Consider the following 17880-nt stretch of genomic DNA (forward strand, 5'->3'; position numbering starts at 1 on the left):
AATAATAATAATAATAATAATAATAATAATAATAATAATAATAATAATAATCCTGCTCTGAGAGTCTTGACTGATGCCAGATTTTTGGAGCATGTTACTTCATTGTTATACCAGTCATATTGGCTATCAGTCTACTTCTGGGCACAATTTCAGGTGCTGGCTGTCACCTTTAAAGCCTTAAGTGCATTATGAATAGAATAGCTAAAGAATCCTCCCCCCATCTCATGATCTCTCTCACACAAACATACATACACAAACACATAACTCCTAGTCTGGTAAAGTAATCTAAGAGGCCCTTCTGTTCTTTCCTCTCTGATACTATTGGGACATACAAGAGGGCTTTGCTTGTTGGTGGCACCCAGAATGTGGAACTCCCTGCCCCAGGATATTTCTTAGTCTTCTTTCCAGGGTCAGCAGAAGATTGTAGGATTTTTCCCAACAGCTTTTAATGTACCAGTTGTTTTATTGATGTTACTTTCTTCTCTTATTTTCCACAGATACCTTCCAATCTGCAACTTTTAAATATTGCTTCTATATTATTGATATTATTGCTTTTTTAAAGGATGATTAATTCATTTTTTTGCCCATGCATACCAAGTGCACCCACCTTGAAAGTGGAAATGCAAGGATTTATTAAAACACCTTCCCCCAACTTGATGACCTCATATTTGTTGGACTACAACTGCCCTCATTCTCATCCATCACTGCCATTCTCCACATTAGGTTGTGGTAAAAATTGTAGTTCAACACATCTGGAGGTCACCAATTCGAGTGACACTATAGAGGATTTATATCCTGACTTTTCTACTTATAAAATCCATTATATACATATTTCAGAACAGTGTTGTTGATCCATGCCTCTGTTAACCATCTGGCTGCCTTTAGGCACAATTCCAAATGAAAGCTTGGTGGCACTATGTTATTATACTTAGAGACATACTGGGGCACACACATTTCTGCTCCCTGCCACCTGCTCTCCCTTCCCATGTGGTGAGTCGATGCTGCTTAATCCTAATTTGTATCTTTGCCAAAATCAGTAATCTGATTGGAGTGAGAAGCAGGGTTGGGGAGCAAGGAATTGTTGCATCAGTCCAAAATTGTCCCAACACACCTAACATCACAAATCATGATTTGGCATTGTGTGTTAATTGTAACTAGAAACAAAATAAGTAGGTAACATTTTCTCATAGAAAAGAAGCTGTGATGAATGGAAATAATGAGTTCATTGGGAATTGCTCCTAGGTAAGTGTGTACAGGATTGCAGCCTAAATTGGCCCAATTTACACAGTTCAGCCTTGGCATCATCAAAAGACTATACAGTTAGAGTTCAAGAAATAAGAGGTATGGGTTCTTTCCTCCCCTGCCCCCAGTTACTTGGAATAGTTTCATGCAAACTATCAGAACTAGAAGTTTCCTTCCTGGCTCTGTAGGTAGACATGCATGAATTCTTGCATACTTAAAAAGCAAAAGGCCCTATTGTAAACTCATATGTGAATATATATGAATTCAATGTGAAGCAGTAAGTTTGGTGTTAGTTGTATGGTGAGTGCGTGTGACATGATTGAAATCCCTAGTTGACCAGTTCTACTCAGATTAATCCAGACCCTCCAGCATTTCACAGATGAAAACTGGCAGAATGAGAGGGTAGAACAGACAGACATCAATTCAAGTGGAAGATGACACTTTTGAATACTCCCTCACATTAAAAACCTTTACAGAGAAGGGTATCAACAGGGAGAAATGTTCTAGGCCAAACAGTTTCCTGATGTTCTCTTGGCAGATGATAATGGTGGTGGTGGTGGTGGTGGTGATGATTTTGTAAATAGAGGTTGATATTAAACAAAAAAGGTGAAACATATACATTTCTTTACAGTGTGATGTCCTATAGAATGCTCCTCAGCATTCTGTCATTTCCTTCATGCTGCATGTGTAGATTGGGCTTGACCCTCCAGCATTTCACAGATGAAAACTGGTTAAGTTGCATGGCTTTTCAGAATTATCATTGCTAATCCTAAAATCTGCTCTTTTTTTTTTTTACCCCTGCTATAAAAATGGGAGAGAGAATATTAACACACTGCTAGGCATGCAAATTTTGGTTATTTTATTCTTAGATGCAAAACAGAATAATTTTAAATGTGTTCTTCCCACTGAATGGATTGGAAGGGCTTTCTTTCTCTTTCTCTTGCTTCCCTTCTCTCTCTTCTCTCTCTTCTCTCTCTCCCTTTCTCTCTCTCACACACATATATTTTGCAAAACAGTATAGAAATATTAGACATGAAAGATATTTTGTGCAAAATACATTGCTTGGTGCAAAACTGGTGTATACTATAAAATGTTTTGCATAAACATGCCAAGAATGCAGATTATTTGCACAATTTTTTTGGGGGGGGGCAGAGCCTCCCAAAATGCAAAACTACTGTGAGGATTGTCCCCTTTTTCATCAATTATGAGATTAAATTTTGAGGTATTCTTTACACCCCTATTCCTTATCCTTTCTTGTCTGATTCTCTTTCTCCTTTGGGCTACCGATTGGACTGTTGCTTTGCTTCAAGCATACCTGACACCTGTTCACTTAGAGGACACCAGGAGGAATGTGCTTTTGAGCCCATGTCCTGCCTGTGGGCTTCCAACAGTCATCGGGCCCACCGCTGTGACAATGGAATGCTGGATTAGATAGGTTTTGGTCCTGTACTACAGGATTATTCTTATGGTCAACAAGCCTCATGTATCATTTTGTATGGACCATAACAATCTGCCTCTTTTGCCTTTCACCTCTTTGAACCATTAAGACTGAACTTTTCCCATGGGCTGCACACTTTGGCATGATTTACTGGCTAAAGTCCTACCAAACTCAGTAAGACATAAGCAGCCTAACTATAACGAGGAGTGCAACCTAAGGGATAAGAACATGTGGCCCTCCAGACGTTGTGGGACTGCTATTCCCATCAATGTTCACCATTCAGTATGCTGATTTCAGCTGTGGGGAGTTGTTATCCGACAGCTTTTGGAGGACCACATGTTTCCTGTCTTTAGCCTAAGTTATAACACAGTTCATACTGAGAAGTAGACAGCAGGTGTTGGAACTGCTATTTCTTTTGACAATCTTTGATCATAGCAATGAGAGATTATATATCTACTCTGAGCCTTTTGCATATGTTTTCATTCAACCCACAGGAACATAGGAGATTCAGTCCTTTCATCAATATAACTTAGTACTGTTCATGCTGACTGGAAGCAGTTGTCTGGGATTAAAATGGAAGTCTTTCTGGACCTGCCTTGTGATACCAGGAAGTGAATTTGGGGCCTATTGCATTCCAGTATACTCTTTGCCTCTGAGGTTTAACTCTTCTCCTACTTTCAGCATGTAGTGGAAGGATATTTATTAATTAGTTAGTTAAAATATGTATATCCTACCCTATATGTAAGGATCTCAGGCTAGTATGCAATAAAGTCAGCATTGAACAGTTTACATCAAGTTAAATAAGAAAAATTTAAAGGCATAAAGCATATTAAACCATTGGACATTTAAAACAGGACAGTTTAAAAGCAATTAAAATAATTTAATACCATTCTTATGTGTCAGCTTGGACAAGATCAATCATGCCCTGACAGCTTTAGTAAACAGACATTTTTACTTGGCCAGGGATGACAGCAGTGTTGGTACCAATCAGGCGACGAAGAGGAGGGTATTTCCTAACTGGGCAGCCACAGCAGAGAAGGCCCTCTCTCACATCTTCCCACAGCTGGTTGCCTTGACCGATGGGACACAGAGGAGGGAGTCTTCAACAGATCTCAAACCACAGGCAGGTATATATAGCGAAAGGTGCTCCTTCAGGTCCTAAGTCATTTAGAGCTTTAAATGTCCTACTGGCACCTTGAATTCAGACCAGAAGTGTATTGGTAGCCAGTGCAATTCCTCTAGAAACAATGTTGTATGGTTTCTGTATCGCATTCTAGTCAACAGTCTAGCTGTTGCATTTTGCAGTAGTTGCAGCTTCCTAGTCTGTACGTTAATGATGCCCAGCTCTGATGGTTGTTTTCATGTCACTCAAATTCTGTAGCCTTACTGTGTCTGTGGCTTCTTGCAATAATTGGAAACTGGAGGATGACAAATTCCAGTGTAGATAAGCCCAAAATAAGACTGAATGGGAGGTTTAGCAGTATGTCTTATGCCCTGGGGTCAAGGAGGTTGAAGGATTTCATCAACATTTCCAAATGTTCATAGCTTGGACAGTTTCTTCTTGTGCTACAGTTGAGACTTGTGTTGGGCTTAATAGATTGCAGTGGCTTGTTTCCTTTAAACATTCTGCAGAAGAAAGATTTGTTTTTGGCAGATACAGTTTTTCTATGTAGCATTATCCCATAAGAAACATCATCCTGCAAAATGTTTTCTGCCGTACAGTTAGTAAAGGTACAGAAGCCATGTTACATTTTTTGGTTACAGCTTTTGTAGATGCACATACACAACTGTGTATGGGGAAATGTGCATATTTTCAAGTACAGTAGATGCAAATGATAACACATATAAGACTCTCCCTCAAGGTGATAAAATAAGTTGATAAATTGTGAAAATTAGTGGAAGGAGAGAGGAGGGATGGACTTTGAATTAAGGCAATAAAATAATCCCCATAATTCCTGCCTCTTTTGTTTCATTTTTTTCTTGTGTCTCCTCCCCATAAAGGTTTGTCCAAAATCAATTAAAAAGGAGAGACAGAATTAAGAAACAGTAAAAGAAAGAAAACAAACAATGCTAAATAATTGTGCCAGATAAATTTACTTAACAGCATTTTGCTTGTGGAAGGAACTATCTCCAGACATAACACAACAAATGAGCCCAACTCCTTTATCCATTTGAACATAGAAGGAACATTGAAATTTCCCCTAACAAGAGCCAGGGGTGTAGCTCTAAGGAGGAGGGGACAAAATAAGGACATTCTGCCCCCAAAATGAAATTTTCCTACAGTCCCCAAATCTTCTAGAATTGCAGAGACCAAGACACTGAAAATCTTTCACTTCTAGAACTCTTATATTTGCTGGGTTCACATTCCTTTGATAACTTTCTTTGCCTCTTTTCTTTCGAGGCCTAAACTGTATTTGTAATGGCCAGCTGAAGTTTCAAGTTAATGCAGGGTGTCAACAGGTGATGGATACTTGTACACTTGGTAATCATAGGGAACTAGAGGGGAAAGAGGTGTTGCTTGACAAAACTAGTAGGATTTTTGCTGTAGATCTGCAGATCAAAATTTTGCATGTGTGACTCCCATTGGGTAAATGGGGATGGCCAGAGCATGGGGGTAATGGGAGATTTTTAGGAGGACAGCCACTGGGCTGTTCTCTGCATCTTTGGTTGGTGTTTTGCTTCCACCCCATCTTTAAGGTGTTTCTAGATGCCATTCCTTTTTTTTTCTATAGCTGCCTTTAGAAGGTCTCCCCAGAAGCCTAGTTTGGGGTTCACTTTTGATGACAGTATGATGACAGTGAACTCACTTTGCATTTATATTATTTAAAAGAGTGATGGGAATCTTCAGTAGGTCTGGAGGCTAATTTTCTTCTTATGAGAACATATTGGGACCACACAGGCATCCACAAATGCCAAAAAAGGAAAACAAATCTGAAAGCTTCTGGAAAGCTATTTTTGGTTTTAGAAGATGAGTATTTATTTAATGTTAACAGTTCAGGGGACCCCATGACCTATTTAAATAGTTTCCCCCTATGCTGGAGGATTTCAGGAGAGACAGTTCACCCCAAGGTTGTTTTTTGTCTTCCTAACTTGCCCTTCTTCAGTTTTTCTGATTAAAAAAAATACAGAACACCAGTAATTTCTGAGGCAAGGATGCAAAAAATCAGGCCTGTAGGGCCCATGTTTTTCCATCACTCATTTGAAACACTTCTACCCCCTCTTCAGCTGGAAATTCTCTATGAGTAGTTTATAAAACACCCTAAGTACCATGAAGGTACCAGATCCTGTTTAATCTCTGAAGCTAAGCAGAATCATTACTGGTTGGTACTTGGATGGCAGATCAACAAGAGATAGTGGTGCTTAAAGCTATATTTCAAAGGAAAGAACTGGCAAAACCACCTCTGGTAATCCTTGCCTAAGAAAACCTTATGTCTTATGACATTTATGAGGTCTCCATAAGTTGACTTGAAGAGACATACATCTTGCATATCAAAAGCCAGAAGAGATAGTTCCTTCCTCCAGGTTCACAATCTAAAAAAAGGCATGCACAAAAAGAAAGGGTGATGCAGAGGGAACAGAAAAAATACTAACTTTTAGGCACAAGGTCTTAATGTTATGAAATATGTAGGGCTGGCATTTTGTCTGCAGTGGCAAACCATAAAGAAAGTTCTACACACCATTTAAAAAGTGGTTTTTGTTGTTTTTTTAAAAAATGGCATGAACTTTCACTTATCTAAGAAAGTGCTACAAGCCACAGGAAACCAGAAAGTCTACTGGGTTCTTCTCATTTGAATGATTTCCAGATTTGAATCCATATTTGGATTCAAGAGTTTAACTCTAAGTAGTTTAAAAATAAGTAAAATTGCAAAAATCATGAACCAAGACTGGTAATTGCTGGTCTCATTGCCTTCATGTTTCTCATTTAGTATGAATACTAATGTATTCTTTTGGTTAGTGCAGTTCTGCTGTAGTTAATATAGTTCTAATTTTATGTTACAATAGCCTTTCCCAATCTGGTGGCCCCCAGCTGTGTGAGACTATCATTATCCCACACTAGTTTCGGATTGTGGGAACTATAACCTAATATATCTCGAGGATGCCAAGCTGTGTGAGGGTGTGCTAGAATTTATTCCTTTGTTCTGATATGCCTTTGGGATTGAATGTTCAGGTTACCCTAGTGTACTGTATATGGGGTGCAGTAACAAAGCTTGAGGAAATTTACTGTTTTAAGACTATAGTTGTCACAGACCCTTAGCTAGTATGGCTGTTAGCTGGAAATTCTGAGAGTTGTTGTCCAAAAAGTAACTTAGAAAGCTCTGTCTTCTCTGCTCCCAGCTCACCATGTTGCTTCTGTCAGTGTGCTCCAAAACTCTTATGTTAAATCTTACACCAGTTTTTTTTTAAAAAAATCAAAGTCTATCTACCCCACTGTACCCATGGAAGTGCATGCTGCATTGACTTTTTGCAATACTTCTGTGCACACACTTACCTGCAAGCAAGTCCAATTGAACATAGTGGCCTTAACTTGTAACTGGACATGTATAGGATTGCATTGTTTCTTAGTCTTTAAGCTGCCACCAAACTCTTAGTTGTTTAATTTACAATCTGATTCTGTGAAAAACACATCATTTTTTTTAAAAAAGTCTTATTACCAAATGTGTTTTGTGACTAAAAAAATTGCAAGTCATCCTCATACACATTCACCAGATGGGTGATATTCTGCATCCATTGGTGGAATGCTTGCTCTGATTGCCAGTGATTCATTCAAGAACCACTCTTTTGAAATCTAAGTAAGAATTTTTGATTGCTAAAACAGGAATAGGTTTCTAAGCAGAGGACATTTAAATTATAAGCACCAGAAGATGCTGCAATACTGCTAGGTTACCTAAGGTTGCAATCCTATATATACTTGTCTGGGAGTTAGCACCACTGAACTCAGTACTACTTAGTTCTGAATAGATAGGTACCAGATTGTACTATAAGAAGAGTGCAACTGATATATAAAGAAACTGCAGAAGGAAAACAGGTTAATAAAGAAGAAATCTTTCAATGCAATGGAAAGAAAGCTTAACTTGTTTTCTTGCTTCTTTTTTTTTATAGAGAACGCCTGTTCCCAGCGCTGAAGCATTCCGATGGTTCTTTTAAGCAGTAGTATATCTTATTTTCAAGGCAGCCTGAAGTCTTGTTTTAAGAAACTGCTTAGTCCACCACTGAAGAATATGTTCAGATCCTATTTTCATTAATGTATAGGGGTTTCCTCAAAAAAGAAAAAATAATTAACCCAAACAAACAGACAACAAGTTATGAAGTAGAGAGAGTGGTCTCCAGGTAAGACGGGAAAAAGGAGTTTTGGAAGCTTTGGAGAACAGAGTCTGTGATAAAAACAGACCATTCCCCCCCTGCAGAAATGCTTGAACATAAGATAGTACTGTTTTACCTTCTTTTCCCCCATCATGCTCACTGTCTTGATTTTCTGTGAATGCTGTGCCCTCTCCTTGCATCACAGTTTGCTTTCTTATGTTTTCATGCTATTCAGACAACCCTCCAGTCATCTCACTCTGTCTCTCCCAAATAACCTGGTTGCATTATGTGCAGCTGGTTCCAGTGTTAACTGTTGTGTGTTGCTTTCCTCTCTATAAAGGCCCTCTGAATATGAAAACACTTCACAGAAGAGCACATTGACCAGCTCTGTGAGGGCCACTCTCTTACCAGGAGACCACCGTATCTGGGACCCTGGGGAATTGGCCAGTTTACTCACATTCAGTACACACCAATTCTTTCTTTGATGTAATTTAGCTAAACTAGTGAAGTTGTTGTCTATTTTTAAAGTGGCTGTAAAAAAGAAAAAGTTTGGGTAAACCCCTGCTATAAAATAATGTATCTTTACAAAGTACCATATCTATACTTCATTTGCCAATATATGTGTTTCAGTACTGTAAACTGTACAGATAGCAGCTTGTATTTTATGTGTTTAGACACAAAGAGACAATCACGTCTGAGCATCTATGGAGATTAACTGTTTGCACACAACCGTGTCATTCTTCAAATTCAATCTGGAGCAATAAATCCGAGCTTTAACTATTCCTTTTGCCGGTTGTCCACTAGCAGCAGTAGCAATGGCAACACTGTTGTTGATGATTTTTTTTAAAAAAAAAATCCATGTGCCCTTCCATGAATAATGCAGAGTTGTATGAGAGTAAAAATAACAATGAATCCACCAGAAACCTTCAGACCCTAATGTTGTACAGAAGGAAAGACATATAATGTAAAATTTAGTCTTCATGAACACTATATTAGAGAAGTGATTATACACTTGCATTTCTTTGGAAAGTGCTTTACTGATTGTGTCCCCTCTACAGTATCTACTTATCAATTAACTGGTTTTGTATTTCACCACAAAATTTGAGTTTACATTATAAATGAATATCCAAATTTAATGTTACCCAGAGTTATTTTCAAGTTGTTTTAAGATAGAAAATGAAAAAGTGTTAATGTCTTGCAAAGAAGAGGAATCTATCATGCCACACATTTTAGTTGCTTTATTGATCTTTCACTGAGGGAATGGGGACACTTTACCATCAACTATTTTTTGCTCCAGGTGCAGCATTTAGCCCTTAGACTAGTTTACAAATTTAGCCAGAATTGAATAGTTACTGCAGTCTTCTCCCTCAGGTCACAAAAGCCTGATCACCTTTAAAGTTTTTACAAATATTAGCACTTTTAATAAAAATGAAAATGGAAACTGAATGATTACTATTATGGTTTGTTTTGCTTAGGGGGAAATTTTTAGCATGGAGTTTCAGCTATATTTTCCAATCCACTCACTTTGCTGCACTGGCTGTGCTAAACCATTTAAAAGAAAACAGAATGTAGGAAAGTGAATTTCTTACCTCATCAAGATTACTTTGTCTCTGTAGCCATTTTGTTAAAAAGCAGAGCTTTGTGTACTTAAAATAAGAAAATAAATAAAAAATAAGGGAAATATATATGATGGGATGGGTAAAGTGTTTAGGAATGTGCACAGCCAAGGTTGTGCTAAAGACAGCATGGATGCCGAGTGTGAGAGAGCTCCCTCAGCATCCTGCATATCTCAGCCCCACCATCATGCCGGCATACTGAAAGAAAAAATATAGGCTTGCTCAGTGCAGTGTGTGTGTGTGGAACGACTGAAAAAAAATGCTGGCAGTGTGCATGCCAGAGGCTGCTTGTATAGGATTTCCAGTGTTTATAGTGTAGATGGATAGTCCAGTTTTTATATTTGGCACAACTCACATTCCACTGTATATTCCAGTATCCAAAGATGCATATTTGAGATACCATAATGTTGATAGATGATTCATACTTTTAGCTACTCTTGCTATTCTTACAATTGCCATGTCATACTCAAGAGTTAATTTTCTGCCCCTGCAATGCCTTGTTTAAAGGTGAAGATTCCCATCTACATTTACAGTTGTGTGTGCAGACTCTCTCTCTGTGTGTGTGTGCTTGACAGATATTCCTGGTTAACTTATTTAAAGTAACAAAATATGTTATTTGGGGTATATTAATTCCTGTAATTGGCATTTCATGAGATTTTCCCCTTACCAGACACCTCCACTCACCAAATTTTAAAGTAGCAAAAATAAACTGGCCGTTTTACTTTAGGAACAATAACATTCAAATATATGCTAACATGGCTGTTTTGTATAATGAATTCCTGTTGCAGAATGCATTGCTACAGAATGTGTGATTATAAGTGCAGAATTCTAATGCACAGGCAGACACAATAATAGGAAAACTAGTCCACAGATAATTCTCTTCAGAATGTTATCTCAATTTGTTTTGTTTCCTTTCTTTTCATTTTATCAGAGAGAAAATTCATAAGCTTGAAGGGTATTAGGTGTTTTGGACAGCAGCAAAGTGTTATGATTTAAGATAAAGAGCAAAGGCCATCACTGTGAATCATTTCCCTTCTCTGACCTGTTTCTGACTGCCTTCCTTTAAAACCATGCATTTTTTAAAACTGGATTTTAATTTTTGTTTTCTGTCCATTTTGTGACAGGATAATCTATTCAAATAACATTTTCAAGGTAACAGCAGCAGAGTAAGTCAGTTCTCTCACTCCACTCAGCAAGGATATGACATGTAATTCAAAAAAGGTGAAACCTACTTATGTCTCATAGAAAGCAAGAGAATGTTTAAGTGGTTACAAGAATGATCCTAAGGGGAAGGAGACCATAGATGAAGTGTTTCTATATTGAAGGCTCCATGCCATGCAAAGCCCCACCGGCTTACTGCTGAGAGAACAGAAGGACAGGTAGAACTAATTTCACTTCTTATACCTTTCCCTGGATCTTTTTGTTTTTTTTAAAAAAACAACATCAGCAAAGCTGGAAAGGAGTTAAGACACACTGTCAGATGATGCACACTAGGAAGGCAAAGTCTCCTCCTCCTCCTCCTCCTCCTCCTCCCTCTTCCATGAATGAACAAAGAATTACAAACATTTTCTCCTCACTAGGCAAGCTTACAATATTTTTTCTGTATTTTAAATTATTTATTTTCACTTAAAGATTGAGAGGGAGTTGCACAAAAATATGGTTTTGTAAAAACAACTATTTTTGTGCAGCAAAACTGGATTTTGTGCAAAATACATAGTTATTTCACATGTTTTTTTCTTACTAGGGGTTTTGTCACCAAACCCCCCCCCCCAAAAAAAAAAAAGTTCCAGAGCATTTTCTTAACAGTGTGTCTCAATGTACAGAGACACCTTTTCCTATCAAGCATGAGGGGAGGGAAGTGTGAGTGTTTCTTAACATCCCTAGCCTACCCTTCTGACATCCTTTAGCCCCAGGGACATATTTCTCAGACCAAGAATTGCATTCTAAATTTTTCTCTTAAAAGACATGGATCTCTATGAGATATGTGGGCTTAAATTATGAGGCAGGTCTAGATTCTTTTCACTGCTCAGCACTGTAAATAATTAGGACATTCTCTGTGTGGCTCTACTGGAAATCCTACATGGAAAAACTGCAGTCCATCTATGAAAAGATGAAGGCTTGTGTCAATTTAAAGTAAGGGCTTATGAAAGGTGAGTAATCTTCCCATGTCCTAGTTGGAGAGTTCTACCTCACATATGAGCTGCACACTGGGAAAAAAATCATATGTATTTGCACCAATACGCAAAGAACTGTAGAAGTGGTCAAGAACCATGAAACAAGCAGGCAAGAGTTAATTAATAATATTATTCTGTTTGAGCCAGAATAATTAGGAGAAACATGTGAGAGTAGAAATAGTACCAAACTTATATGATGTAGTAGGGATGAGAGACTGAAGATTTTTACAGCTAATGCAAAGTCCTGACTTACATACAATTTGGCATCACATCCATAACTGTAGGAAGTAAAACAAATTTCCGTTTTTAGTACAAGGTAATAAATAAAATAAATAGGATTGTTTCATCTTAAGTGTTCCATTCATGTCTCTTTGAGATAGGTTCAAAGGTAAAGAGTGGCTAAAATCTGGTTGCTAGTCCCAGTAACTATACAGCCATCATTAGATCAATTGCAATTTTGTAAATCAAGATACACACACACACACACGCACGCACACAGTGGTCCCTAGGCTTACACGGAGGATCTGTTCCGGACCCCCGCCTGAGCCAAAAAACACGCATGCTCAATTCTCATTCAACTGAATGGGGCTTGTGCTCACAGTGCAGGAGAGTGTGAGTGCCACAGGCATGCACACCATTCTTTCTCCCATCACGCAGCTTCCATGTAAGCAGGAAGCTGTGATGGGGCACCTGCCTATAGTGCGGGTGCACTGTGTGTGTGTGTGTGTGTGTGTGTGTGTGTATAATGGGACTAACAATTAAGGGATCATCTATGTTTGGCAGTATACTTCAAGATTCCCTTGGAGTATTCTGCCCCCAAATTCCCCTCAAATCCACCCCCTTTACTTGCTGTGGGTTTTCAGCAAACTGCTGGCAGTTGCCACCATTGTAGACACAAGTTGCTCTGAGGTCAGAATGGGACTCCTCAGAGGAAATCATGCCTGCAGAGCAACTTGGGAGGGGCACCTGCAGGGACTGTGTGGGAAAGCAGCTGGCTATCATCACCGTGTTTTGCACCTGGTTTTCAGGAAAACCCATAGCAAAAGGTGAGTCTTTTTAATGTGGGACAAGTGGAGGAAATCTGAATCAGGACTGGTCATGGTGAAACCTGGACCCAGTTTGGTGGTTTATGCCTACGTAATGTAAATAACATTCAGCAAGCTGGGGTGGGAGGGGGGGGAATTTGGAGTTTATAAGTAATGCAGGCAAGCCCTGAGTTCAGGTCTGGAAGCTCCTAATCCCTAGAATCTGGATCCATGGAGATGAGATCCTCCACCAAGCAGTGAGTACATTCAGCTTCACCTCTGCAATTCCATGTATATCTCCACATATGCCTTTTTTAAAAATGGTACACAAGGGGTTATCCTCTAGTCTTTTGTGCCCCTCCCTCCCTCCCTCCCTCCCTCCCTCCCTCCCTCAATAGTTAGTATGCCTTGAAAGGGACCACTCCAGCTCACTGGTGGGGAAGATGCAGGAAGGCAGTTCAGACAGTGAAGAACAAGCTTGTTTCAGCTCAGATGGGGAAAGAAATAGGAGTGCCCTCACAGATGGAGAGCACCCTCCTATTCCTTCCCCTCAGAGCTACATTGCCTGAACTGCCTCCCTTGGACTCCCATCTAAAAAGACATGTGTACCTGTAATCCACACTTATACATGCATATTAAGAGGATTCTGACCATGGTGTATCCTTCTTAACTGATGTTGCTTTCCCTGGAACACTATCCTAGATTTTAATGTCCAAGAAGTCATCATCTAAGAGAAATTCCCAGGCATGTTCTGTGATATCACAAGAGATCGTTGGGATCTTTTATTTTTGGCAAAGCCATTATTCTTGTTCTGTACCTCAATTGTTGAGCATAATTTAAATAACAAGTGGCTATTTATCAATTATCCATTTAAGCAAATTTTTAAAGCCTTACTTGCCCATCTGGCTGTTGAGCTTGCCTTGTTTGAAACAATTTTTTGTGATCGCTTTTAACAAATAAGGCACAGAAGAATTCAGTCTAGGCTACTTTAGGTGTACAATGATTCATAGCAATGTACTTCCTGTCTAATACCCTGATGTTGCAAGTGTAAATGTGATTTCATTTCTGAGTTTTAGTTCTTTTTTGTTCGTTTGATTGATTTTAAAAGAACTGATGAATTTGTATATTGTGACTGTGATGTTTTACATGTCAATCCCACATTGTTAAAAAAATAACACACCTGATAATTATTATTAAAAAAGAAAGCATAATGAATATAGATATATTGCTTTGATTTCTGCAGTTTTTCAGTTGTCTAAAGTATAAATTCTACATCATCATGATAAGTTACATTTCATTGACCCAAAATTCATATGATGTAGTGTTATATTTAGAAAGTTTTGGTTATGAGTGCTTTAAAGAAAGAAATCTGTTTTCTGCTCTTTTCTCCCTGGTGAGGTATCAAATTATTTGTAACATAAATTATTGTTAGGGACTTTAATCTAATTTGTATTTCCTCAAAACCTCCTTCAAGGCTGTAGTCCTGTGCATACTTCTTGAAGCAAGCTGAAGACCAGTCAGGGGAGCTTACTTCCAAGTAGATATATATAGGATTCTGCTGGAAATAATTTAAGTTTTATAATACTATCCACACACACACCTGCACTCTCTGATCTTGTAGTTTCCTGCCAGAGAACTGTTTCAAAAAATGGTATCTCTGCATGGACCAGTGGATATAATTGCAGAGATCCCTGCTCCTTTAAACTGAATGAGGAAGTAACACATGCTTTGTGCCTCCCTCATAATAAACATATGGCTTGGCGTTGGGACAAAGGAGGGTAACGTTGATGTCTTTTAACACTAAGTATGCCAATTCAAATATAGTACAGTATATATGTGTCACTTTGACAGTGTGTGTGTGTGTGTGTATATATATATATATATATATATATATATATATATATATTCACCATACACCAAATAAACCTGTTCAATTATAAGGTTGCAAGTGGAGCATATGTAGGAATCAATAATAGTCAACTCTGTAAGAGAAAAAGAAATATTCCCGTTTGTTCAGAACCCCTGGTATGTAAAGCCATACAATTAACACTAAAGAATATGAAGCCTTTAAACTGGCTATGTCTGTAATCAAATAATGGAAAAAGAAGAAGAAAGTAATTAAATGAACACACCATTCAGGGTCGACTACATCCAGCAAAAAGCAGTGGTAGGTCTTTGATCATGGTTGGTTGCATAGTGATATCAAACAGTTGGTTCCCATGTAACAGCTAAATGTTTCAGATTTTGTTTTTATTAAATTTGGCAGTTTCACACTGGGATCTGCTGATTCCTGGCACATAAGACACAGCTCAAATGTGAGAAAGTATTCCATTTTCACAATTGCAGGGAGTTGGGATTACCTCCCCCCCCCCACCGAAAAAAATGGGCAACAGCAATGTACTCCGTTCACACTGTTCTCCTATTTCTGAACTGTGCAGTTATCTATTAAATTTTCTAATAGATCTTTGTGTAAAATGTATGTATGCTTGTGCAATTATGGGGGGAAAAGCGGTTTTGGAAAATGGTGTGTTTATTTCAAATCACTTATGGGGCATGTACAAAATTGTATAAAAACCATTTGGTTTGCCCAGTAAAATTGTTTTTTGTGATATTTCTGTGTTGTTGAATAAAGGAATTTAGTACTCTAAAGATCTCTCTTTTTCCATGAACACAAACAGATTTTGTTTGAGGGATCTTAAATAATAAAGTTATTATCCTTGATAACAACTTTTGCAAAATAACCAAAAAGGTTCCTATTCTTGATTAATACTTTAATAAAGGCAATGTGATTTTGGTACAAAGTATGCAGAATGTTTTTGGGTTTTATGTGACTTATTTTTTTAAACTTAATTTTTTGATTTTATTTAAAAATAGTTTAACTGATGTTTCATGGACTGTGAACATGTCAGATCCATTATGATATTTTTTTAAAAAAAATAAAGATCTAATATAACTCTTTAGTTAATAATAATATTCTGGTCAAGCAGAATATATAAATAGGATATAAAGAACTGGAATACAGGTTATTTCTACAATATTTACTTGGCCCTTTCAGGTGACAGAGAACTATATGGAAAACTGCATGGAAAACTCGAATTTCATTTCACATAACTACAAGATCTGGTGATACTGATCTCCACAGGAAATTATAATTATTAGCTTAGATGATTAAATTGTTTCAGTAGAAGTAGTAGCACCTGACCTATATTTTACTGCTTCTTTGTATAAAGTCCTACACGCTATACACCTTGTAAACTCTCAAGAGGTAGAAAAATCAGGTTCCTTCACCTTGTAAATCTGTGTTGTGGCTACCAACACCTGGAACAACTTCACACAGTTTCAGATTTTGGACATACTCCAACACAGCACTAAGTGCACTTAAGCACATTGATGCCAGTGGGCTTGAACATGCTTAACTTGTGTTGAATTGTGGCTATTGGATACAGAATTACAGCACATGCATTAGATGCATGTTTAATTGAAAATGTTCCCTGAAAAATATTAAGAAATCAAAATAAGTAGACTTCAGCCCAGAAAGCTAATTGTTAAAGGTTTATAAGGAACACAATGTGTTAACTCCCCTCCCCTTTAAATCTCAGCCATATTTGAACTGGACACTTTGGGTGAGATTCTAGATCAGGTACTTAATTCTACTTAAGTAAGTAGCATCACCTGGCCCACTCACTCTTTCTTAATTGTCGTGCAAATAATACTTCCAGGCATTGTTTTCTGAACTCTGCTAGCAGATGAATACTTAGGAGGATGGGATGCTACTGCTAATCCAGTATAATGTCACAAAAGGTGAGATTACACTGCTTCTCTTAGTGACCCCAGAAGTCATAATTCCACATTGCTAGACTGAAAACAGATATCACTGTCAAATGCAGTTGAGACAGTAAGATGTAACAATACACTGTGACATTCACATGAGATCACAAACCTATCCATTCATTGATGAGCAAGTTTTGTGCCAAGACTGTGAGTGATGTATTATAAGTGTCTGCATTTGCTCAGCCAGCAAAAGAATCACTATCATAGCAAAAGTTATAGAAATATATTTTTTAAAAAAACATAAAATATGACAAGAGAACCTCTGCTACCATTGAGCAATCACCAGGTTCTTTTGTTGCAGCTGGTGCATCATGATGGCCAAATGATCACACATCACTCAATTCAGTACACTACATAGCAGTCACATACAACACATAACCAGAGAGCCAGGGAAAACACAAATGATTCAGTGGGCAGGAAGATGCAACTCATTCCCTTTCTGATAGGGTACTGACCACTGTGTGTACAGAGTGTTGGAGATTTAAGCTCATGATCTGATCCAGCATGGTTCTTCTTAACTGACAGAGGTGTACCCTCACCAGGTTTCCAGTGTTGTTGTTGTTTGCAATTCAAACATAAGCCAGCTACGTTTTCTTAAATGCAAACGGGATCGCAAAGGAAGAACCCATCAGCTCTACAACACAGTGAGGATCCCCTATCAGAATCCCAGGAATCAAAATATTTCCATTGGCAAGAAGGAAATGAGAAAAAGCAGAATCTGTGGTAACTGGGGGTGCTGAGAGCTGGAATCCAAAAATAGCTTTTCTGAGCTCTAGGAGAAACTGTCCTGGAAGTTCATGGGACTTTCCTGATTCCTGAATGAGAGTGATGAAAGAAAGGAGATGGCTGCTCAGATTCTACCAAGGGGAAATGTTCATGTTGTTATCACAGAGATAGCAAAGCTTGCCTTTCAGAGTTTTTCACAACAACAAAGGGTCAGAGAGGGAGAGACAGTAGGATACCAAGGCTGGAATCCAGGGATTATAGGTAGGCCCAAATAGAACACACCAACTGAATCAATTGTTGAATGCTGAGTCAAGTGGGTCTACCATAATTCAGGCTACCAACAGTAAACAGGCCCCAATCTCCTACTTTACAGTGCAGCTATTGTAATGCCCAGTCACAGAAGTAGAGTGATTAAAGGAGCTTTGTAATCTCCTCACACTCACTTCTATGACACCCTAGCTGCATGGCCATATAGTCAAAAATGAAGGAACCATCATGTGAGGCTACAACAGTTGAGGCCTGGTACC

At 38.2% G+C, this 17880-nt stretch overlaps 1 protein-coding gene across 6 annotated transcripts in view; it reads left to right on the plus strand.

Annotated features, from left to right (window-relative positions):
* Positions 1 to 15570, plus strand: part of LOC121930502 (CXXC-type zinc finger protein 5-like) — an 87834-nt gene extending 72264 nt beyond the window's left edge. For 2 of the 6 annotated variants that reach the window (XM_042466909.1, XM_042466911.1), the window contains one exon: positions 7781 to 15570. In XM_042466909.1, the coding sequence (XP_042322843.1) occupies positions 7781 to 7825 (45 nt within the window). In that variant the 3' untranslated portion in view covers positions 7826 to 15570. Of the gene's footprint in view, positions 1 to 3643 lie in introns of all 6 variants that reach the window. The other 4 variants (XM_042466907.1, XM_042466908.1, XR_006103963.1 and 1 more) reach the window with 3 other exon arrangements.
* The last annotated feature ends 2310 nt before the right edge of the window (positions 15571 to 17880 follow it).

This window comes from Sceloporus undulatus, chromosome 5 (genome assembly GCF_019175285.1).
Source record: "Sceloporus undulatus isolate JIND9_A2432 ecotype Alabama chromosome 5, SceUnd_v1.1, whole genome shotgun sequence".
NCBI lineage: Eukaryota > Metazoa > Chordata > Lepidosauria > Squamata > Phrynosomatidae > Sceloporus > Sceloporus undulatus.